The following is a 23814-nucleotide window of genomic DNA, read 5'->3' as shown; positions in this document are numbered from 1 at the left end:
TCCCTCTGCGGGGCGGAAGTGGGGTGTGGACAACGGAAGTGCCCGCCCCGGCCCCGCCTCCGCCCCCTGCCTTGAGTGAGCTGGGTGTTTCCTGCTTTTCAGTCCGGATTTGTAGACTCCGGCGTCCTCCGACTTTTCATGGTGAGGGCGGTGGCCGCTGTCGGGGGGCTGCGGGCTAGCGAGGGCGGCGGGCGGCGGCGAGGCCGAAGGGGAAGGACCCGCTGGACCAGGCGCGGTGGGCGGCGGGCGCGATAGCGGAGGGTGCTGGGTAGTGCGTGCGGGCGAGGTCGGGCGGGGGAAGGGCTTTGGATGTGGAACTGGGGGTTCCGCGAAGGTGCGTTTGGACTTGCGGAGATGTGCAGGGCGGTGAGCGGACGTCGCGAGCGTTGATTGGAGATGAGATTTGGAAGATTGTTAGAACAAAGAGACGACGTCGAACCCGACGCTCGGGGTGGGAAATGAAGACTCGAGGATGTGTGGAGAGGGGCGAGTGGGACTCTTGGAAGTTGTGTCTTGAATATTTGGGTTTCAGGCAAGACAGAAAAGGGCTTCCACGTACCTCTAAGCCCGCAGTCTGGAGCGAAATGACTGATGACTGTAGATTCAATGCTTGGAATTCTAGGGAGGAATGCCAGGTGTCTGAGGTCAGGGTATCTTGACCACAGAGTCAAGCCTTAAGTGGCATCAGGGTGCCTATCTAGTCACTTCCGTTGAGGCCTTAGGTGACCACACCTCGGGATCCCAGGATGTCTCCTGTTGCTGTCTGGGCTGTGGAATGGTTTCTGTTTACCTGGGATTCACAAGGGTCTGTTTCTTGAATGGTTCTTTGTCCTTGGGTGGCGATGGGCAGAGATCAGTCCACGTCCTTTGTTTACCACTCCCTAGAAGATCAGTCCCAAACCGAAGACAAATATATATCTGGCTTTGATAAGCTCCAGTTTGTGTAAAACAAGAAACACTTCGGCAAAAGAAGGCCAAAACACCAGTCCAGCCAGTCCCCGGGCCAGCGGCATAACCTGGAGACTTGTTCAGAGCTGCCAGGTTTTCAGCCCTAAGCACAGACAATCTGGGCACAGGGCACATCGATTTACTTTTTACAAACTCTGCATGTCATTATTAATTTGGGCTGTCAGATAGAGGCAATTGGTATCAGCCCTGTCACAGTTCTAATCCTTAGCATTCTTCCCTAATAAAGCAGGATTGGTAGTATCCTCACTAGACTGTTAAGAGAAGCTTGTTAAAAATTAGCAGAGCCAAGCAATGGATGACGTACACCTTTAATCCCAGCAATTGGGAAGTAGAGGCAGGTGAATCTCTGAGTTTGAGGTCAGAGAGAGAGAGAGAGAGACCAACCTCAATAGTTTAGGAAGGTGTTAAGGTTTAGCCACCGTGAGTGAGTGAGTAGTGCCTCAGTTTTTCTGGGGGATGAATTCTCGGATCCTGTGACTACTAGACAAACTGACCATCTGATCTTACTTAACATCCAAATCATCTGAAAGAACCTTTTAAACCCAAGTTATTAGCAGCATCACCCGCTGCTTGCCAGCCCTCTGGGTAGCTGGTTGGGGTCTAATCCAGGCAGGCACCAGTGTTTTGACAGCACCGATGACTCTCGTAGCTTTGTGTGAAAACACCTGATCTTAAGGAATTTTAGGGGTAGAAGAGAAACCTCTAAAAATAGAAGGGTTAGGTGGCCCTTGCTTTATCTTTGGGGGGAGGGAACAGTGTTTGGAAGATTATATTTTTAAAGTCTGTTTCACAAGTTGGGAAACTGAGCCTTGGGTTCAATTGCTCTTGTGAACATCATACAGGAAGGTGGCCTAAGAGTTAGAGACCAGGGTTGCTAGGTCCTCAGGCTTGTTTCCCTCTGCTCGCATGAGATGGGCTGCAGGGATCTGGTATTCTCTCGGTTGTTTTTTTTTTTTTTTTCCCTGTCTTATTTGTCCGGTTTTCCCCTCAAGCCAATAGTTCTCACCTTTCCTTGGATTTTCTTTTCTTTTCTTTTTTTTAAATCTCAAGCATGCAGATGGCTGCTTCCTGCCCTGGGCTCTGAAGCCTTGCAGTGAGACTTTCATTTATGACACTTCGGTTGGTTTTTATGTGTGGGTCAGGAATTCACTGGGCCAGCAGAGTAAGAAGTTAGAGAGCTTCCTCAAGACCACAGAGCTAATTATAGCTGAATTAAGGGGTATAGAACCTTTTAGAACAGAGGCTTGTCATCTTGGCCTCCTCACATTAGAACCAACTGGGGGAATTTAAAAAAAAAAAAAAAAGTTGTTCCTGGGTCACAACCAGAAGAATGATAACATCAGAATTCCTGTGAGAAGGACCCAAACATTGCTGTCCTTCTAAAGCTCCTCTGGGGTCCAGGTAGAGCCTGGAGAGAAGGCTTGGCGAGGAGAGAAGCCTAGATTCACTCGTAACACTGGGACATATTTCAGACAAATAAATCCATAGATCACGAGGTGTTCCCTCCCACTCACTGTAGCCACGTCTGTGCTCCGCTCACCCCTCACTCATGAAGTCAGCGTATAATAGGGCAGACAGCAGCATTGCTGAGGACGGCAGGGAAGTCTGCTATGGCAGCCCTGCTTCCTGCCCGCAGGTCACCGTCACTGAGCCCAGGGGATGTGGATGCAGCCAGAATCTGCTCCCCAAGGGTCTCTCCTGGCATTAAGCTAATTAGTTGACTTGAGGTGAGGGGCTCTGGGGAGTTTCTAGGCTTTTCTACTTCGGACCTGGTGTCACAGGCGCCGTTGTGATATTTAATGCCTTTGTCCCTTAGTAATTCATAGCTGGAGACAGTCTTGGAAGAGGAGACAATGACTTGAGACTTCAATAATCATAATTTGAGTGTTTTCTGCTGGAGCGTTTAACCAACCTGGAGCTATGCTGAGTGCTTTCTGTCCACCTGGCCTCTTGCAGTGGGGAAGGAAGCCAGTGTAATAGCTGGGACATTCAGGTGTCTTTCCCATGTTTCTGCTACTACTAAGTGGCAGAGTTGGGACCTTGAACACGGGTCTGACAGCTGAGTCCTTAACTACGTGTTGCTTGTCTTTTTGTGTTTTTCTTCCTTTCTTGACTTAACATATCATAGCTCTAAATGTACCAAGCATCGTGAATAGCGTAGGGCCAGCCAGACCTTGTCCACGTCCTTTGCTCGCTTGTCACTTTGGCTTTGAGAAGTGACTGACTCTCTGGGGGCCATAGAATGGAGATGGCAATCCCTACCTCTCAGATTGTGTCTGTCACAGAGTGGCAGAAATCAAGTGGTCAAGGACATAAGTCTGGAGTGTGTCAGTGTTCTTTGGCTTCTCAGAGTGGGGCTGCACAGATGCACATTCTCTAAAGCCCAGCCGTCTGTGCACAGGTGTGATGCAACACATGCGGTGTCCACACGAAAGTGCACAGGTGTGTGCATGTCCTGGTGTGTGGGTTTTACATCAGGTGCCTTGCAAGGTGCTAGACTGCTGCCACAGACTATTTATTTTGTCTGTGTGTGTGTGTGTGTGTGTGCGCGCGCGTGTGTGCGCGTGTGTGTGCGTGTGTTACAAGTTTATATCTGAAAGAATGTAGAAAAGTATTTCCAATTTGAGGCAAATTTCCTCTTACTCCTCCCTCCTCTGCCTCCCCCCACACCTGTAAGCTTTTTTTTTGCCCTCCAGGTCATCAAAGTTGGAAAATGCTTGATTCCTAGGATCTCCTGTCCGGGCGGCATTGTTTCTGGAGGACGTGTTTGGCCATGACTGTTAATCGAGCAGCTCTGGAGGCTGACTTGAAAGCTGGGGGTGGGGGAAGTGCAGGGTCCTGCTCTCCTCCTGGCATCATGCCTTAGACCCCAGGAAAGCCCAATCTGAGCTTTTGAAACCAGCTTTTGGTGTGTGTGTGTGTGTGTGTGTGTGTGTGTGTGTGTGTGTGTGTGCAGAGCTTGTTGAGGTGGGGGAGGGGGACAAAGGAAGAAATACCTGAAGAGAACTGGTAGCCTTGAGCCGAATTTTCCCATCACTTGCCCACTGTTTCTACTGTAACAGATTGCGTCTGTTTGTCCCCTGCCTAATAGAAAGAGGGATGTTTTGTCATTTATAATATATATTGTAAGCATTTATTATGGAAAATCTTTCTGGTAAAAATAAGAAAATCATCATTTTCAGGTAGCTTGGAGCTTTAATGCTGCCAGTGCCCTCTAACCAAAAGATAGAAGGCGCTTCCCTGTGCCCAGTGTGGCTGGGTTACATCCAGGTTGCACTGAAAGAGGAAGGTACCGCAGGAAGTGGAGGAGCAAGAGTGTTAGAGAAGTGACCTGAATGTGTGTGAGACGCTGTCAGCAGACAGCTAACTCCATCCTGAAGATAGGGCACTTAGGGCACCAGGACCAGCAGGGCAGCAGGAGAGACTGTATGGGGTCTTGCTGGTATTCCAGATAAGGCCCGAGTCCTTTGTGTGTTCAGGTGCGAGGGTGGAATGGTCTTGGCTTTCACAGTGAAGTTCTGGCAGCTCACACTGTCGGTGGAGACTGCTTTTCTCTTTCTCATTTCCTGCCCCAGATTCAGGGAGCGGATCCAGCCCACCCCTAGGCAGCTCAGGCTCTAGAATTTGATAGATTCATATTTAAGAAATCAGTTTCCTGCAATAGGTGAGGGCCAGGTGCTAGCCCTGGTTTGAGTCCCTGTACCCGCAGGTGCTGTCTAGACTGCTGTTGATCTTGCTGTCTAGTAGCACTAGGACAGGAAATTGCTCCTTTTTCTGAATTTGCCTTCTCATCCGCTGTTGCCTTGCTCAGGTCACTTCCCCCGTAGGAAGTTGTAGGAGCGAGAGTAGGGGACCTGCCTAGCTCACAAAAGCACGTTAATCTGAAGGCCGTGTAAAGAGGCTCCTTTCAGCTGCTCGTGTGTGGCTGTGAGGAAAGTTTCAACAGCCCAGGCATGGCTTTGGCCGCCTCACTGTGCCGTCCAGGTGTTGTTGGTACAGATAGATTTAGAGGGAACTTGTGCCAGCAGGGTCAGTAGGCAAGGCCAGCCTGTGAGTGAACTGAGGGATGCAGTCCTCTCCTTTGGGGAAGCCAGTCCCCCAGCAGCCACCATTGCCAACCTGGTCCACTTGGTATCTGATTTTAAGAGAATCCAGAAATCAGGTTTTGGTTTTGTTGTTGTTGTTGTTTTTCTCCTTTGAGCTCTTAGGTTGTCAGTATTGAAAGTTTTAAATGCAATGTATACATGAACCAAACCAAACAGTATCTGGAGTGAATTCTGTGGAATTCAGCCTGGAGCAGAAGGGAGGAGGGAAGCCTGATATCTGACCCTGTCTTCTCACTGGCAGGAAGAGATGTCAGGAGAAAGCGTGGTGAGCTCAGCGGTGCCAGCAGCTGCTACCCGCACCACTTCCTTCAAGGGCGCAAGTCCTAGCTCCAAGTATGTGAAGTTGAACGTCGGAGGAGCCCTCTACTACACCACCATGCAGACGCTCACCAAGCAGGACACCATGCTGAAGGCCATGTTCAGTGGCCGCATGGAAGTCCTCACCGACAGTGAAGGTGAGTGCACCTGCCAGCCTCCAGCTGCTGGTTGCTGAGTGCCACAGCCACGCCAGTGCTGGAGGACGTCTGTCTGTTCGGAAGTCCAGTGTTCGAGAGTAGTTGTGCACATGGTTGTGTGCAGGAAGCCCTGAGAGACTTGGGGAGGCTAGACTTGGTTAGGGAGGGCTTCCTGAGGAAGTGGCACTGGAGCTCAGAACAGACTGAGCAGGAGTCACGTGTGTAGACAAGGACTTCTAGTCGTGACCTAGCCGGCCTGCTGTGTGACTTTGAGCGAGATTGCGCTCCAGGCCTCAGCTTGCCTCTGTAAAGCGGGGTCCAGGGTGGCTCCCTTACCAGTGCTTTTCCAGCTAGGTGTGGTCAGAGCCCCAGTTGCTGCTGTGCCCTGTTGTGTTTTCTGAGCGGGAGGTGCCCTTTTGCTGCGGCACATCCCATTCTGCAGAGTGTTTGTGGAAATCAAGACAATGGCACCCCAGCTGCAGGAGGAAGCAGATGTTATCTGAGAACCCAGGATCATTGTGAGTTTTGGTCCTTCCTGTTGCAGTCCTGGCAGCGTACTGGAAGGGCAGCTGAGAGGCTGTGAAGGCTGAGGGAAGCTTCTTGAAGAAAACCCTCCTCTGGGTGGCGTGCAAATGAGACGGTTCACAGTCCTTGTTGCTCGGCTGGACAGTCTGTGTTCCAGCAGGCCTACTCCTGTTGGAGCTGCATGCTAAGGGCAGCCTTTGTCCCATGCTATCTAGAGAAGCAGTATTGTCACCAATATACCAGACACATGTCAGGTGTAACCACCAGACCTCCTGCTCCGTAGGAGAGCTCTCAGTCTAGCAGTTCACAGATATTGTTTCTGTTAGTCCTCAGTGTAGGCCTTTGCTGTGGAATCAGCTAAATGCTTTTTCTAGCGCTACAGGGCTAGCAAAGGAGGTGCAGCCACCACCAACCCGGAGATTCTGATTCTTAATCGCTATGGCTGGGCATGGGCCCATCACTAGTCAGCCACTAGGAACATTCTTAGGTACAAATAGGAATAGACTTCCTGCATCTTAATGATTCACCCTGATTTGGGGACCCCGTTTCTGCCAGCTGCACTCAGGTTTGCTACAAACAGAAATGCCAGGGCTGGACACGTGATTCAGCTTTTGCAGAGGACTGAAGTTGGTTCCCAGCACGCATGTCAGGCAGCTCACGACTGCCTGCTGCGTGGTATCTGCTCATATGGACACACAGACTCTGGCTTTAAAAAGTAATTGTCAAAAGCGACAGCCGAGCAAGGGACCCCACAGTAGGGGTTCCCATGAGGAGGGGAGGCTTCAGAGTCCCGGTGGTTTGTGTGCTATGTTGGAGCATGGCTGAGAGAGAGTGGCTTGAGGCGAGGCCCTGTGTCCAGGCTGGTGGGAGTGTCCCCCTTTCGCACTGCCACTGCCTGAGCGCTGCACCGTAAAGAGGAGTGTGGGTGTGCGGAGCACTTCGGCTGAGTCCTGCCTATCCCTTGCCACATCGCAAAGTCACTGCTGGCATTTATGGAGCCCTTCCTGGTGCCAGTTTGGCCTCGCTGGCTGTTTACTGCAATTGTGACAGAGTGAGTGGCTTTCTTTGGACCTCATCTCATGATTTTGGCAGAGCTAGGAGAGTGCGCAAGTACACTGGAGACCGCTGATGGGTGCTCAGTACTGGATACCTTGGGCAAACTGGAAGGTGGAGAGATGGAAGAGCCTGCCTCCATGCAGGGGAGTGGGGAGCTCCATCTTGCCCTCCAGGAGTGGATGTGCTGCAGTTTGGCATTGCACCTCCAGGGTGCCTTTTCTGACACAGTGGCAGTGAGCAGACCTTTCCCTGACTTCTCTGAAAAGTTGAGTTCTGACCATGCTAGAATTTTCCCATGAGCTCTCCTCAACATCTTCAGTGGCCCAGTGGGCTTATGCAGCAATTCCTGCAGGAAGAATTACATTCTGGGACTGCGATGGGGCTAAGAGTGCCTGCCCAGCATGCTTGAAGCCAGGTTCAGTCCACAGCAGCAGATAAAATACTGGGCATAGCACATGCCTGTAGTTCTGGCATTCAGGAAGTGGAGGCAGGAGGGTCAAGAGTTCGAGGCCAGCCTGGAATGGTGAGACCCTGTTCTCCCCGCCCACATTTCTCTTTCGCACTGGCTTGCAGTGCTTTGTTTCTTGGTACGTAATACTGCTCCCCACCCCCGCCCGTGGTTTCAGATCTCTGACTGTACGCATTCTGAATTAGGAGTGTAGACACAGGCTGAGGCGGAGTCATTCTGCACATCCTCTCAGAAAGCCACGTAGTCTATACAGTGTGGCCTCGGTACCTTCTCTGTCTGCCTCTCTCCTTTTGAGTGGCAGCTGTTAGCCTGGCTCGGGCTGCTGGATGCAGCACTCAGGCTTCTCCCCCAGGGACTCCAGGCCCAGGCACGCAGGTGTTAGGCCAATGCTGGCACAGTAGATCTCCAGGTGGATCCAGGGTCCGGAACTGCATTTTTTTAGGTGTTGCATTTACCACCTCTGTGGAGGTCACTAAACAATGTTCTGTTAGGCTTCAGACAGTACTTGGTGTTCTTTTTTGCTCTTGTTCATTCATCATTATACTTATGACATCATGAATAAATAGCCCCTTCTCAGGTATTTCCCTGTGGCAATCCCTTCTAGCCACATACTGCCGCTGATGGAACATGTCTGGTTGATGGTCCAACAAATTGTTTCCAGTTCCCGGTATTAGGGGCAAGGGCTGGGACTTTTCCTCTCCTGCCTCCCAACCTCAGCATCTGCCGCGTTCAGCTCTTAGCTGTTGTCTCTCTCTAGTTTGTTTCCAGAAGCAGATGGGAACAGTGTCTCCCACTGCATCGGGTACTGTCAGAGCTTCTCTCATAGGCCTCACTGTGGTCTGCACTTGGGCCAGCACTGGGCACTGTTGAGCCCGGAACTACTGCCAAGCTGCTCTTCAGCGCCTGCTTGACTTTGCCTTTTCTAATTCCTAGTGTATTGTGCATCTCTTTTACAGTAATTGGTTTGACTGCATCTGTACCAAGCTTTCTCTTTTGAGCCACCAGCCAGCTCCCAAATCGTGACCCAGAGACTTCTCGAATGCTCGACTTTAGCTTAGGCTTGTTTCTTGCTAGCTCTTAGGACTTAACCTGTTTCTCTTCATCTACATTTTGCCCCAGGGCGTTTTATCTTTTCTTTGTGTATGCCCTATTCTGTGCCTGCTAGCTGGCCACTGCCTGACTGACCCTGGACGTCTGTCTCTTTCTCCCTTGTTCTCGCCCCTCCTTCCTGGTCTCTGTCCTATTTATCCTCTCTGCTCACCAGCCCCGCCTATCCGTTTCTGCCTAGCTATTGGCCATTCAGCTTTTTTTAGACCAATCAGGTACCTTATGCAGGCAAGGTAAAACAGCAACACATCTTTACATAATTAAACAAATGCATCATAAACAAATGTAACACATCTTTACATAGTTAAATAGTCCACAGCATGCATCTAATTTACAATTTTCCCCCTTTTTAAGCCCCTGCTGCTCTGTAAAGTATGTGTTCTGGATCCTGCTTCCTTGTGATTCTGTTTGTAGACATCTTCTCCCAGTCTGACTTACCTCAGCTTTCCTTGGTGCCTCTGCATTTATGATTGCTTTTACAGTCAGGTCTCTTTCTCCTTCCTCTCTTCTTTTTCTCTTTCCCTTCCTCTTTACCCCTCCCTCCCAGTACTGGGGATAGAGCCTGGGGACCACACTTGCTAGGCAGAACTCTGTCTGCACTTCACGGGTCCTGATCTGGTTCAACAATTCTCAGATAAGAACTGTTGTTTGTAACCTAAGGGATATTTAGCAATGTCTAGAGATGCTTTTGGTTGTCACAACCTGGTTGCCCAGAATGCTGCTCAGTGCCTCACAGGCGCCATCTCACTAATCTTATCCACTTGATCAGTAGAGCCAGTGCTGGGAATTTGAATTTGTAACAGCTATCTCAGAGTGACTGGAAACTGGGCAGGCTTGGAGTTGTAAATACCTGAGTGCAGTGGGGACAGGCTTCCTAGAGAAGGAAGGCAAGAGGAAGGAGATCTAAGGCTTCCCCAGAGAGGAAACACCAGTGTGCTTGCATGAGGTGAGCCCTTGCCTCAGCCACCCCCTCAGCAGCCTTATTCCTTGGTATCCTGAAAGCCACACTGGCTCCCTTCCCTCCTGAGTTCTGGAACTTGCCGCTTCCTGCGGTCCTACTGCTGTCCTCTCCAGCACCGATGATGTGGTGCATTCATTGTCACCGACCTGTAACTGTGAGTGCTGCCGACAGGCTGGTGTTGTGCTGCGTGCTTTCTGTCTGTTCTCTGTCATACCTGCATGCCAGCATTGCATTCCGTCTGTGGAAGAGACTGTAAGACAGAGCTTGAGGGGAATGCTGAGGTGTGGAGCAGGCAGGTGACCGCTGGGGTTTGGCAGGAGCCCCTGCTTGTCACCACTGTGTAGGTACTGAGCACCCGGAGCACAGTCAGGGCCTCTGGGCTGCACCGCCCATTCTCCATACTGATGGCCTTGGAAGCTGTCCTAAATGCTGTGTGCTCCAAGGAGCAAGGAGCTGATGACTGGTTACTGTTCTCGATGTAGGCGGTTGAGCTGACTGTGAGCTATAGGTTCCTGCTTTGAGAGTAACCAAAATATTTCAAGTCAAAATGCTAATTGAAACCTCATGGAGAATGTGCCTGGCTCCTTTGCCCTTATTTGTTCAAAGTATGCCTTCCCCACAAGCATTTCCTGACGTTCTTGAGCCAGAGCCCAGTGTCGCAGCCTGCCTGTTCGTTTATGGAAACTCTGGGCTGTCACTTGGGTAATGGAATTGGGGCCTCTTGGCATTTCCCCAGCAGCTTGAGCTGATCATGCATGGAAGGCAAGACACAAGCAGGCCCTTTCCTGTAGGCCTAGTTTGTCATTGACTGCTCTTTCTCTTGAAGCTTGAGGGTCCTTATTCCTAGTGGCTGAATCCTGATCCCCCACCCCACACTGGAATGGCACCAAACATCTTGGGGACTCTGTATCTGTGGAAACGCAGAGAATAAGCCTCCTCTAGAAGAGCAGTTGGGGAGGTGGTACTGTCATTCCATACTGTGTCCTCATTTGCTCTGAGGATCTTGGGGGCTGTAGGCCAGATGCATGCAGGCTGAATTCAATTTGCATACATATACATGTTTTATTTGCCTTTTGATGGGTTGAGAGTTGTTTCAATGAATTTACCATCTTCCAAAAATGAGGAGATGGAAGGAAAAATCGGAATTTCTGACTTGCTTGGAATGCTAGAGTTGAAAAAGCCCTGGGCCCACTTTTCCTTTTTTGCTATTTCTGGCTGACTCGGTTGAGGCCACACTTGGGGGAAAGGGTGTGTTCCCTAGCCAGCGCCTGGCCTGGACCACCCAGCTGCTTGTTGTGCATTGTGTACAGTAGACCCGGAAAGAGGGATGTCTGGCCCCTACCTGGAGGTTACTGTAGGATTTGCCATCCCAGCCTGCTTAGCAGCACACACCTGTGCTCATAGATTGACCATTCTTCCTGCTCCATGCAGGAAGCACAGTGCTGTGGCAGTTTCTCCTTGAAGGCTCTGGAGGAAGACTGCCCTCAGCAGTCTGAGGAGGCCTAGGAGAGGAAATGGTGAAGGCCTTGTAGGGTTCAGAAGATCTCAGTCAGCACCAAAACCACAAGAGGCCATTGGCAGAGCCTGATATAGGAGATGGGGGCAAAATGAGGTGGCCGGGTGTGTGACTTGACCTGGGAAAAAGGTGCTTTTAGTGTCCCCTCCTCCTGGCTTGGGGGTCTGAGGACCCAGGACAGGACACAGGGGAGTCAGAAGTAGAGGTACCTGTTCTTGCTCACAGAGAGCAGAGGGGTTAGGCAGTGGGAGCCCATTGCCTGCAGTCACTGTGTGACTGTGTGACCCATCTGACTGCTTTAAAAAAATTTTTCAGATTTATTTATTTTTGTTTTAATGTATGGACATTTTGCCTGCATGTATGTCTGTGTACCATGTGAGTATGCTGTGCCCACAGAGGTCAGAAAAGGATATTGATGCTCTGAGACAGGAATGACAGGTGGTTGCGAACCTCCATGTGGGTGCTGGGAGTTGAACTCCAGTCCTTTAGAGTAGTCAGTGCTCTTAACTGCTGAGCCATCTCTCCAACCTAGTCCCCATCCCCTAACCACCCCCACCCCAACCCCTCCACCCTCTTACCCCATCCCCACACGCTGCCTGCTTTTGAGTGTTTCCCATGCTCTCATGAGAGGTCCCAGGTTTTGCCCCCTTCCACCTCTTTTTGTTGATTCTTTGTCACCAGGCTCCAGGCCTGGCCTCCTGAACATCTGCCAAAGAGGTCACATTTCAGGAGAAGATCTTGAAAGCCAGTGGGCTCAGGTAGAGGAGAGGTAAGGTAGTGACAATTGAAGAGGACACTTGGTTACCAGACGTTAGGCTTGACCATTACCCTCATGCCTGGTGCTGGCCAGCAGGGGACATTCTTCCATATCCAGTGAAAGCTCGCTGCTCACCGTCTCTTGTTGACTGAACCTTTGACGGCAGAGTCTGTTGTTCTGTTGCTGTCACTAACCCTGGAGTGCTTGCCGTGTGAAGTCATGGCTAGGTCCCTCCGACCGGAGGTCACAGTCAAGGATGTCTGGTGGGTCGGTTCTGCTACTGGAGTTGGGGTTTTGGTGTCTTGGGTTTGCCAGTTCCTTGAGAGCACATTTTCAGGCTTTTGCTGCCCCGAGGCCTCATGGGACTGACAACTACAGGAGTCTGGGGGGATTGTGCCCAGCCATGATGCTTACCTCCCCTGAAAAGTACCCTATCACCCCACTGCAGGCTGGATCCTCATTGACCGCTGTGGGAAGCACTTCGGGACAATACTCAACTACCTTCGAGATGGGGCTGTGCCTTTGCCTGAGAGCCGCCGGGAGATCGAGGAGCTGCTAGCTGAGGCCAAGTACTACCTGGTGCAGGGCCTACTAGAAGAGTGCCAGGCAGCCTTACAAGTAGGCACCCCTTCTTTCTGTCTGCCCACATGGGGGACACCAGATCTATCTGCCACCTTCCTTTCCTCCCTGCAAATGAGCTCTCCTCACTGAGACATTGGGAGGCATTTTGCACAGTAAGCCTGGGACCTGCTGAAGCAGAGCTTTGTCTGCTTCCGAAGAGTTTGAACATGGCCCTCAGGGAACCGTTCCCCTGCCGTTAGGATCTGGTCGCTTGTTCATCCCATCTGGGTGCTGATGACTAAGGGATATTTGACAACACTTCAGAAACACTGTCTGTGCTCAGATCTGGGCAGTCACGTCATTTCATGTAGATTGCAGCCCTTCTGGCTCCACCGGGAAACTGACTTCCTACAGTTGTCATTGTTGGAAGAAACTTCCAGATACGCTCCCTTCACTCTTGCTATGTGCTGAAGCAGGACCCGTGAGAGCCACGTCCACAAAGCACATGTAGTCAGTAGCTTTTTCCTTTTGTGCTGCGACAGGGCTGTGATTGCGCCTTCCCTGAGCCTTAGAGCTGGTCCTGAGTTCACGGTACTACACACATCTCTTACCTATGAGCCCTTGTAAATGTTATGAATTTCACTGGACTCATTCTTGTATGTACTGGCGTTATGCAGGCACATCATTTAGGAAGCACAGCAGCACTCCGTGATTGATGGCTCGTGCCCTCCCCACTCTCCGTACCCCTTCCCAAAGTAGGCTTGCTGCTGTCTGTTCTCAGCTTTGGACATGACCTCTCAGATTTAGAGAAGATTAGACCTCACCTTGTGAGTTCCCTCCCCACACTAAGCTTACATGTTCCTTCTCGCAGAAGAGTTTAATCACAGCTTTGGGTTAGACAGTATCCCGAGTTCACCCTGTCATTGTCAATCTTGTTGTTCCCCAGGGCATTCTGTTTACTTGATTTCTAATTGCATATCTATCCCTACTCGAGCCCCAAGTTCACAGGTAGGGCAGTCTCATGCTGGACTATCCAGATACCACCAAGATCTCTGGGTCATCTCCATGCTGGGACATGTCCTCTGGCTTCTCTGGCTCCAGAGCCGAGGTTCAGCCTCCAGGACTTGCCTCCTTGTCTATTCCCTTTCCCGTCTGAAAACTGTCTTGGTGCTGTGTTGCCCTTGTTTGAGAAGGTGCCACATCTGTCCTTGCCTGGCTGCTCCTTCAGTGACTCTCTCTCTCCCTTGCATTTTCACTGTTTGTGTTGGTTCCAGTGTCATGTGTGAGAAGCTTCCCATACGTAATTGGATGGCCCTTGGCTTCTCTTGAGGCCTTAGGAAAAGCTACAATATGGCTGGCTTTCTTCACTGGGAGCCTCTTGGGAAGAAGATGCTGCCCTGTAGGGAGCCCTCTGCTGCCAGGTGTGTAGTGCCTGAAATTCGGGCATTCAGAAGGCAGAGGCAGAGGATCACAAGTTTGAGACCAGCCCAGCTGACATAGCAACCCTCTCATTAAAAACCAAAGAAGCCTTGTACTCTTTTCTGCCTGTGGGATGTAAGCACGAATGAATGTCATCTGGGGCTGGCAGGCTTGGTGGACTTACGCGTAGTTGAGAGTAGCAACGCATCTCTGTCCTCGACTCTGCCCTCATCCTGGCTCCAGCCTGTGGTGGTCCCTGAGGGCTGTTAGGCTTCTTTCTTCCCTCGCATCGTCTGACTCTCTCCATGTCTCTCAGCTGGCATCTGCTCGCCAACTCAACCTTTGACCCCTCTGCCTTCTGACTTCTCTTCTTGCATTCTCTTTCTTCATTCTGCGGCCCTCATAGTGGGTTGTAGGAGCTTTGGATGCCATCACCTGGCGTACTGAGGGTTTCCTGGGCAGAGAGAATGGTGTCATCGTCTCTTTACCACAGCCCTAAACACAGCAGACTCCTCCCTAGTCTTACCCCTCCCTAATAACGGGGACTGTCCTGGGTCTCGTCAGGGCCTGACTTGCTGGCTGACCAGCTGAAGCAGCGGTGTGCTAGGCAGAGCCCTGCGCTGAAAGCATTTTTTTGTTCCAGCAGAACAAAGATACTTATGAACCCTTCTGCAAGGTTCCTGTTGTCACCTCCTCCAAGGAAGAACAGAGACTTATAGCAACTTCAAATAAGGTGTGTAGAGGCTTGGGAGTGGGGTGTGCGTGTGTGTGTCTGTGCTTGTCTTTACGGGTGTGTCTGTGAGTGTGGGGATTGTCCAGGCTCACCCCATCTGTGTTACTTCTGCCCCTGGACTGTGCAGCAGCCCTCCTCTTCCTGTCAGCTCTGCAAGCCTGTGCCCACAGCCTCTGGGAAGCCAGTGTGCACCGAACCTGTATGCCTAGTAACTCCTCTCCTTTAACCCACCCACAGCCAGCCGTGAAGTTGCTCTACAATAGAAGTAACAACAAATACTCTTACACCAGGTAAGCGCCAGGCAGCAGTCGGGCCAGGCTCTGCCTTGTCCGTCTCACAGCGGAGGCCTCTGCACTTTAGCTGGGAAGATAGGTGGGTGGGTGGAGGGAAGGTCGAGGAGGAATCCCGTGCTGGGCAATCCGCCTTTGGAGTTGCACCATCCAGTGGTTTAGACGTAGCCACAGTGTGCAGCCACTGATACTTGAGGACTTTTTCCCACCCCACTAGCTGTCTCCCCATCTTCCCTGGCCTCCAGCAGCTGTTAGTCTACATTTCTGTGTCTGTAATGTGCCTGTTTCAAATGTGTCACGTGATAGAACATGTTGGTTTTGTGACTGGTCCCTTCATTTAGTGTAATGTTTTCAGGGTTCATGCACTGGAGCGCCATCAGTACGTCTTTACTCTCTGTGGCAGAATGCTGTTTTATCGTATAGAGCTGCCACATTTTATTGCCATCAGCATGGGCATTTGGGTTGTTGCGGCTTGTGACTGTTATGAATAATGCTGCTGGGAATTCAAGTTTATGTGCTTCGTGGACTTAGGTGCTCCTTTCTTCTAGACACTAGGAGTGGGCTGCTGGTCTTCTGTGACTGTTCAGTTCTTGGGGACTGCACTATTTGAACAATGCCACCAGCAAGTGCCCTTTGACTCTCAGGAACATGCTCTGTGAATGAGCAACTTGAGAGCTGTAAGGATTTAATGGGTTCATTAAAGACCCACAGACTGACCAAGGATGAAAAGTCTTCCTTGAGGGGTGGTGGTGCACGCCTTTAATCCCAGCACTCAGGAGGCAGAGGCAAGCTGATCTCTGTGAGTTTGAGGCCAGCCTGGTCTATAGCGTGAGTTCCAGGACAGCCAGGGGTAGACAGAAACCCTGTCTCAAAAAACAAAAGTCTTCCTTGGGCTTTGCTGTTATGTACCTCATGGGGCAGGCTCAGTAGCTTGTGCCCAGAGGCCCTGCATCCAGTAATCTACTTAGGCCTGTAAAGGGCAGGCATGTATCATGGGTTATGAGCACAGTCTTCAGGCCACAGCTGTGTTTTGAAACCCTGCTCTACCATTTATACATTTTGTGTACTAGGACAGTGAACTATTGTCTTTGAGCTTCCGTGTTCTTCCTTGGGCTGTAGATACTACAGTGCCTCTCTCAAAGGGTCACTAAGTAGAAACACAGGAAGAAAAGGAGCAGGGGAGGCCCGTGTGAAGTACCAGGTGGCCATCTGCAGCGGCTGCAGCCTGTGCTCACCTCTCCGAATGCTCTTTGCAGCAATTCTGATGACAATATGTTGAAGAACATCGAGCTCTTTGATAAACTTTCTCTGCGCTTTAACGGGAGGGTCCTGTTCATAAAGGACGTCATCGGGGACGAAATCTGCTGCTGGTCATTTTACGGCCAGGGCCGGAAAATCGCGGAAGTCTGTTGCACCTCCATCGTCTATGCCACAGAGAAGAAGCAGACCAAAGTAAGAGCTGTTGGGGGGCCCTGAGTGCGTGCTGACACGTGTGCCTTCCCTGCCTGCCTCATTGGGCTAGGGCAGGTCTGTATGTAGGCCTCAGGGAAGCAAGTATGGTTCCTGCTGACAGTGGGCAAGCAGAGATGGCCATGCTCCCCGCTCACTCTGGCCAGTCCAGGCAGAATCAGGTTTGTTCCTGCACCTGTGTACGCCTGGCTGCCAGTGCCTTCTCCATCTGGCATTGCTGGCCCTATGACGGCCCATCCATGCCGGGTCGTCCTCCCTGTGCAGGAGTGCTTCTACCAGCACAGCCCCGCAGAGACTCGGGTGGCACTGCTGCCTTCCAAGCTGCCCCTTGACTGTCTACCCTCTATCCTTCTCTTGTCTACTGATCTAGATCTGTCTTCCACTGTCGTAGGCCCCACATACCCTTCCTTCTTAAATTATTGATTGTCTGCATGCGGTGTGTGCACATGAGTGCAGGTGCATTGGCTTCTCTGGAGCTGGTTCCTGGCAACCATCTCAGGTATTGTGGAAGAGCAGCCAATGAATGCTCTTAACCCCACAGCCATCCCTTCAGCTCCCACATGTCACTTTCCAAGCCACCCGACTTCCTCACTGAGCTGGGTGTTGGGTTTATCTTCGCATCATTCTCTCAAACCAGCAGTGTCTGTCACTCCTGCTCAGCTGTCCTACAAAGCTGGATCATATAGCAGGGTGCTGCTAGAGCCCAGCTGCCTGTCAGCTGCACTCTCTCAGCCTGCTTGCCCACTCGGGGAGAGGGTGTCTCCCTCCTCCCCATTCTCCCCTCTGCTTGCCCGCTCGGGGAGAGGGTGGCCTCCATCCTCCCCATCCTCCCCTCTGCTCTGCGTCCTGTTGTCTCTTGATCAAACGGAGAGAAATTGGATTACCTGTGACACTTTGATTCTACCAAAAGCAGATTGCCACCGTTCTAGTCACCTGTGTACAGTCTGTCAGTCACTGGATCAAGTTACTGTCACCCTGCAGCTTTGGGAGGTGTAGTCCTGTGGGTCCCAAAGCTAGCAAAACACTGGTGATATAAAACCAGACCACAGAGAGATGCCAGAACCTTAATTGATGATGAAAAATTGAAGTCACAGGAGCTGACAAGTGTCATGCCAAATGCTGCACATCACCGAGCGTCATGACCACCACCTCGGGATGGTCGTTCTCCACGCGCTCCTGCTCCTCCCTGCATAGGGTTGACCGCTATGCTAAGCCTGTGCTAAGCACAGGTATTCGGAATCTACCCTGACAGGTAGAGATTGCTTCTGAGGTAGCCAAGGAGAGAGTGCTGAGGCGCTTTGTTTCAAACATGGCTGCGGGCCAGAGCCGCCTGCTCACTGTACAAGCTGCTTCATGCTCTCATTAAGTTCTTCAATGTTCCCAGTTCTCATTTTAGAGCTTACTGGGGAGCAGAGGGATTCAGCAAGCACACACTTGGAGCCCAAGTGATCTTAGACAAGCAGAAGTCTCCAGGAGGAAGCCTGAGCTTTCTTGTTAGGCTTGTTGGTTGCAGAGCCTGGCTGGGAGGGTCAGGGTCCTACTCTTCTCCCTGGCTCCTTTGGTGATGACTGTGTCCCTCAGGGGAGCCCGAGGCCGTGATTTTCCAGGTAATTGGCGGCCGGACTGGTCCTAGATGGTAAAAGTTCTACCTGCTCCTCCCCAAGCGCTGAGCTGTGTGGTTCCACACTTGAGCTGTGGTCTAAGCTGCCTGTTGTGTTTGCGTGGTAGTGACTTGATGACGGCATTCTGGGTGTCTCTTCCCGTCGCTCGGCCTGCACAACATTTAGTCTGGTCCTGAATCCAGCAGCGCTGCACCCTTCCTTGTGTCTGCCCTTGGTGTCACTGTTCAGTTGTGGCTTCTGTGGACTCTTGTGGTCAACACCAGCCACAAACCTGTCTGTGGGTCATTGTGGTTTTCAGCTCTGCAGCATGCATTTGCTTCCCTGTCTTCACTTGTTGCTGGCTGCTGCTGCTGTTTTGTTGTAACAGCTGTTTTCGGGCGTTTGTTGGGTGATTCCAGCATGCCATGTCCTCATGGCGCTGGCATCTGCTGAGTGAGCTTTCCCATGAACTGAGATTTTCTTGCTTCTTCACAATCCCAAGTAGTTTACAACCATGTCCTAGCTGTTTGAGTATCAGTGTAGGACACTAGGTCTTGTCCTGTTCCTAGGGAACTGTGGTTTTATTGTTGTTGTTGTTTCTATTTTTAATATTCTCTCTCTGTGTCGTTCCCCACCCCCACCCCAATCCTTGGCATGTGGATGAAGGCCAGAGAGCAGTTTGTGGGAGTTGATTCTCTTCTACCCCATGTGGGTCCTGGGAATTGAACTCAGGTTGTTAGGCCTGGCACCTTTACCCACCGAGCCATCTCACTGGCCCCAATATATATTGTTTCGGTTTTGCTGGCAATTGCCACTGTGGAATTCAGGCCACAAGTTCAAGCCAGCCCTGTGATTGGAGTTCTAGTAGCAATTTGATTTTCCAGCCTCAGCCTCTCACGCCTACTATCGGCCTCCTGTGTGTCTAGTGGCTGTGTCCCACTGCTCCTTTGTATGTGGAGAAGCAGTTCCTGCCACTGTGGGAGCTTAGGTGTTCATAGTTTCTGGGGCTTCCTCCTTCACAGCCCAGGACCATCATTGGCCTGGACTCTCTCCTTTCAGTTGCTCAAAAGCTAGGGCTTTGCTTCTCCCAGCTGCTGCATCTTCCCATGCCTAGGCCCATGTCTGAGGCTGCCTGGCTCGTGGCTGAGAAGAAACAGCAGGTGTTGATTCGCCCTCCCCCAGAAAGGAAGACATCACCTGAGCAGCTGAAGGCTCTAGTTGCAGCCATGAGTCTGCTAGAGGCTCCAGTATAAGAAAACGGCAGACAAAGGGGTGTCCCCCCGAGTCTGTGACACTCTTGGCTCCCCGTGACTGTCTTTGTTGTCAGCCTAGGAGCCTGTTAGCCCTGTGACCCTGCTGAGAAGTACAGACAAGGCAGTGGCCATATGCAGCCTGCTAATGTACCCACTTTGTATTTGGGCACAGGTTGAGTTCCCTGAAGCCCGCATTTATGAGGAGACCCTGAACATTTTGCTGTACGAGGCCCAGGATGGCCGAGGACCTGACAATGCACTCCTCGAGGCCACAGGTGGGGCAGCTGGACGCTCCCATCACCTGGACGAGGACGAGGAACGAGAACGGGAGAGGATTGAACGAGTGCGGAGGATCCACATCAAGCGTCCAGATGACCGGGCCCACCTCCACCAGTGAGCGGGCAAGCACAAGCTGCCCTCCACCCTCCCTTTGCCCCTGCCCCTCAGACCCTGTGCAGGCTTCAGGGTACCTCCCACTTCCCCTGGAGTCTGGAGACACTTTTGTAACAAGCCAGATGATTATTTTGATATTTCTCGACAAAGTGGATTGCCTCTGTGTTGACCCAGGTGCGCACCCCTTCTGAACAAGCTGTGTCTAAGGACTCCACTTCTCGTGAGAGCCTGGAGCCGGCCTTTCTTGGCTCTTGGAGGAAATGTATGAATGAGTTTGGCATGTATGTGAGAGCCTTTGTTGCAGTATTTATTTTTATAGGTGTTGACTACCTATTAGGGCTTCTTAAGTGACACTCCTTTAAGGGCTCATTTGACAGTTCTGAGGGGCTGTGTAGGTGGCAACTGGGAGCAGCCTGGACCTTTGTGTTCTGACCAGGCTGGGAGTTTGCTCTGTGTACGGTTTTGTGACTAGAGCTCATTGGCCGATAGTTTCAGCTTGTAGTAGTGGACAGGGGACCGAGTGTGCTTCCAGCCTCTCTGTGGTCCCTCAGTGTGGCAGCCCAACTGTCTGACAAGGAGCAGATCGTTTCCTGCCAGTGGGTTCTGCTGTCTTCTGTTTTCCTCCCATTACTGGACTTGTTGACACACCCCATCCCAGAAGGTCATCTGAATACCTGCAGCCATTGCTCCAGACCGCTGCCTTAAGGGTCTGTTCCCTGTGATGCCTCCTTTCCTTAAGTGGGCATCTTGCCCTTGGTTAGGAACTGTGTGGCCCCCGACATGGTGGCACCAGGTAGGGACACCCCTAGGAGCTCGCAGACTGACTCAGGGCATTTCCCTGCTATCTCGTATAGCTCCCTTCAGTTTTTATTTCCTGAGGAATAGAGAGGCGTGCAGATACCTTTGAGTCTTGTTTGTGTTCGAGGATGTGTGTGACTGCTGGTGGGTACGTGTGACTGTGGGGCACAGGTGTTTGTGAGGAGGACATGCCAGTTACCTCTAGTCCCCTCTGCTCCTGTGGAGATGAGTCATGATTGGCGTGGGTGGTTGTGAGTAGACTAGTTACAAGGTTAAGATGAGTACTTGATGAAGGAATTGTTACTTTTTTTTTCTTCTGAGACAGGGTTTCTCTTTAGCTTTGGGGTCTGTCCTGGAACTAGCTCTTGTAGACCAGGCTAGCCTCGAACTCACAGAGATCCGCCTGCCTCTGCCTCCCGAGAGCTGGGATTAAAGGCGTGCACCACCACCGCCTGATTTATATTTTAGACCAAAGGTATGATAGTGGGTAATCTCTGAAACGTTTTTAAAAGTTTCTATTTTGTGACGGTTTCTACAGCTAACTTTGTGCGTGACAGTCATATACCTTTCTCTTGTATCTGGCAGAAAAGGCAACAATAAGTAAACAATCCCGACTGGATCGAGGAACCGTGTAGATGCTTTTTACACAATGGTGTGGCAAAACTTTTGTATTCAGAGCCAAGAAAGGGAGCTTACAGATCATGTTTCATGAGTTTTTTATACTGTTTGTTTTAAACGTCAGCCCCGCCCTGTGGGTTCAACTTTCGTGGGAAGTAAAAGTGAGTGTCAGTCCTGGTGTTTTCTATAGGAATGGAAAAGTCACTGTCTGCACTGTTTAAATGTGCGTGTGCAGAGTCAGCTGGTGGCATCGGTGACTTGCCTTGGCCTCTGAGCCTTACGTTACTGTTTTGGCAGCTCTCTCTACTCTTTCCTCAAACCTTGTGCCTGCAACTTTGCACCTCCGCTCCCAGGGTTAGGAACAGGCCTGGCAAACATTCCAAGGTGCCAGAAACGCCGACAGCTATGTCTGCCAGGGCCTGATCCAGAGTCAGGCCTTCCAAAGCTCTGCTTCCAGATTTCATAGGCTAGCACGAAGGGCAGTCATCAGCACTGTAGTTCAGAGCCATTCAGTGAACCACTGGCCTCGGATTTGGTGTAAAGAATGAAGTTTTATTGCACACTAATGGCTCACAATTAAAATAGATTGGAATAGCTAACCATCATAACCAAGTTCAGTGTTTGTGGCAACTGGGGCCCACACCCCCAGCAGGCACAGCCTTCCGTCACCTTCCTGTGGAAGATGGGCAGTTTGACCTCTCTAAGTCATGGTCCCATGTAGGTGCGACTTTCCCTACCTGCTGCTCACTGCTGATACTCAGCCCTCCCCAGGGTGCGTGCGGGCTAGAGGGCGCCACCCAAAGTCACTGGTCACCTTAGCACACCCCTAACCTTCCCGTCTGCGCTGTGGAAACAATGCTGGGAGTTTTAGACATGCTCACTCTTGTGTAAGCGTCTGTGAACACATGTAAAATAAAGGTTAAACTGTGCTTCTGCTCGCATCTGCCTTCTGGTCTTTTCGGGAACGCCTGTCTTCGGGGCTGCAACGCACAGCAAAGAGCAAGGGCGCTGTTGCGAGTCACTGTTTAGTGGGTGTCACACCTTCCAGGAGCTAAAACGCCTGTGGGAACCCGGCCCCGTCCTGGCAGCATGGAAGCGTCATTTACGGCAGAATTCAAGTTGTGCATCGCAATGAAGTTTCCATTACTCCCGTGTCTCAGCAGCTTGACAGAGGTACAAAGTCTGCCACCCACTTCTTGATGTGCCTGGATTGGGATCTACTGGGGACAGGTGGTTGACTCCCAGGAAACATTTGGGTACATTACCACCTGGCACCCAGGAAGCTGAGGTCTGGCTTTGCATACCACAGCTTCTACTGATACAGTGCATTCTCCAGGAGCTGCTGGCACTTTCCTTGAAGGCGTGGCTATCTGGATGAAGTCCGTGCTTGCTCAGTTGGAACAGAAATAGTGACTTTAGAGGGCAAAGGTCACCCTCTGTCAGGTCTTCTTCCCTGTTGACACCTGAGGAGAGGGAAACCTGGCTTTAGAGCCTCAGCCCTGGAGGAGGAAGCTGCGGGAACCCTCTGCCTCCTCGGGGACAGCCAGCTTAGAAAGCCACGCACAGAGCCCCGTCAGTGCAGGCACGGAGGAAGGTGAACTGTGACCACAGAGTCCTGGCAACATCTCACGTCACTAAAAGTTTGCCCACTTTACATTCAAAGTGACCCTTTCGCTTGTCCCCGGCCGGGGACGGCGGCAGCCACTCTGCTGTGGAGGGCACTTGTAAACAACCAGTTTTACACGTAAGCTTAAATGTTTATAGAAAACGCATTTCAGAGACCCCACCACATCTGCTTTCAACATGCTGCTTCCTTGCACCACACCACCAAAATCCATCCTCGGGTTGCTGCGACCAGAGAGGACTGTGAGGACAGTGAGTGAGGACTCAGCCTCCAGTTTTCCTGCGGCAGTGGTTTCAGATCTCTGAGTCTCCTTAGAACTAGGATCTTCTGCCTCTCAGGGTGGTACCTGAGCACACGGGAGCCTTTGTGAGCCAGTGAACAGCTGGGCTTTAATACTTGTGAATGATAATTGGGTCATGTGACCCTCTGGTCCACTGACACCTGGCCTCCCTGTCTCACTCACTACTAAGTTACTGTTTCAAGTGGCATTCTGTTCCTTTCTTCCTGAGTAAATCAGCTGGGACCGGAGGGGGAAATGAACCCAGTTTGTTCCATGCTTTTACTACAATCTAGTGCGTCCTCCTTCCCACACAGCCACTCACCACTGTTAGCTGTCCGCTTTTATCCTTATAGACTTGGTCTTCCACTCCACTCTCAAAAACTATTGTGCCTTCTTTCCCAGGACTGATGTAAAACTGCAGACTTAAAACACAGCGAGGAGCGAGTTACTGACATGCCTTTGAGTCTACGAAAGAAACTCCTTTGGGAAGCTCCCCTCGCTGGCGTTTGAATCCCTGCTTTATTATACAGTTTGTTACGTATGTGGCCAGTCAGAAGGACATTCTCACAAATGTCCCGCATGCTCCTGCAGTCACTCTCAAATCAGTCCCACACTTCGGCTCTAAAGGGCTGTCTGGTACGCACATGCTGCCTACATGCATGGTTCACGCTGACGACCACAGCCGCTCGAGGACTCCTCCGAGGTCCGTGAGGGCGGAGCGCGCTCACTACCTACAAATTCAGCCCTTAAGTTGTAAAAGCTGGGGACAGAGAGCAGGCCTCTACCGGGAGCATCCGACTGGAAGGGGTTGCTGCGAGCACAGCCGCAAGTTGCTGTGGACACTTGGGCTGTG

At 51.3% G+C, this 23814-nt stretch overlaps 2 protein-coding genes across 4 annotated transcripts in view; one reads left to right on the top strand and one right to left on the bottom strand.

The window, feature by feature from the left end:
• Positions 1-33: 33 nt before the first annotated feature.
• Kctd10 (potassium channel tetramerization domain containing 10) lies at positions 34-21998 on the top strand. Of its 2 annotated transcripts, none has more exons than XM_048449876.3 (7): positions 34-141; positions 5317-5530; positions 12370-12539; positions 14548-14634; positions 14872-14924; positions 16181-16376; positions 19421-21998. In XM_048449876.3, the coding sequence occupies exons 1-7, from the start codon at positions 139-141 to the stop codon at positions 19643-19645; spliced, it is 948 nt and encodes a 315-aa protein (XP_048305833.1). In that variant the 5' UTR covers positions 34-138; the 3' UTR covers positions 19646-21998. The 2 variants fall into 2 exon arrangements, with proteins under 2 accessions (XP_048305833.1, XP_048305823.1); XM_048449866.3 differs by having other exon boundaries at positions 14545-14634.
• A 128-nt stretch (positions 21999-22126) lies between these two features.
• Positions 22127-23814, bottom strand: part of Myo1h (myosin IH) — a 63513-nt gene continuing 61825 nt past the window's right edge. The window contains exons 31-32 of one of the 2 annotated variants that reach the window (XM_087903729.1): positions 23284-23383; positions 22127-22520 (exon numbers count right to left, since the gene is read on the bottom strand). In XM_087903729.1, the coding sequence (XP_087759855.1) occupies positions 22497-22520; positions 23284-23383 (124 nt within the window). In that variant the 3' untranslated portion in view covers positions 22127-22496. Of the gene's footprint in view, positions 22521-22854; positions 23384-23814 lie in introns of those variants that run through there. The other variant, XM_087903728.1, reaches the window with a different exon arrangement.

Source organism: Myodes glareolus, chromosome 2, assembly GCF_982192425.1.
Source record: "Myodes glareolus chromosome 2, mMyoGla1.1, whole genome shotgun sequence".
Classification (NCBI taxonomy): Eukaryota; Metazoa; Chordata; class Mammalia; order Rodentia; family Cricetidae; genus Myodes; species Myodes glareolus.
This window is presented reverse-complemented; position numbering and strand designations above follow the sequence as displayed.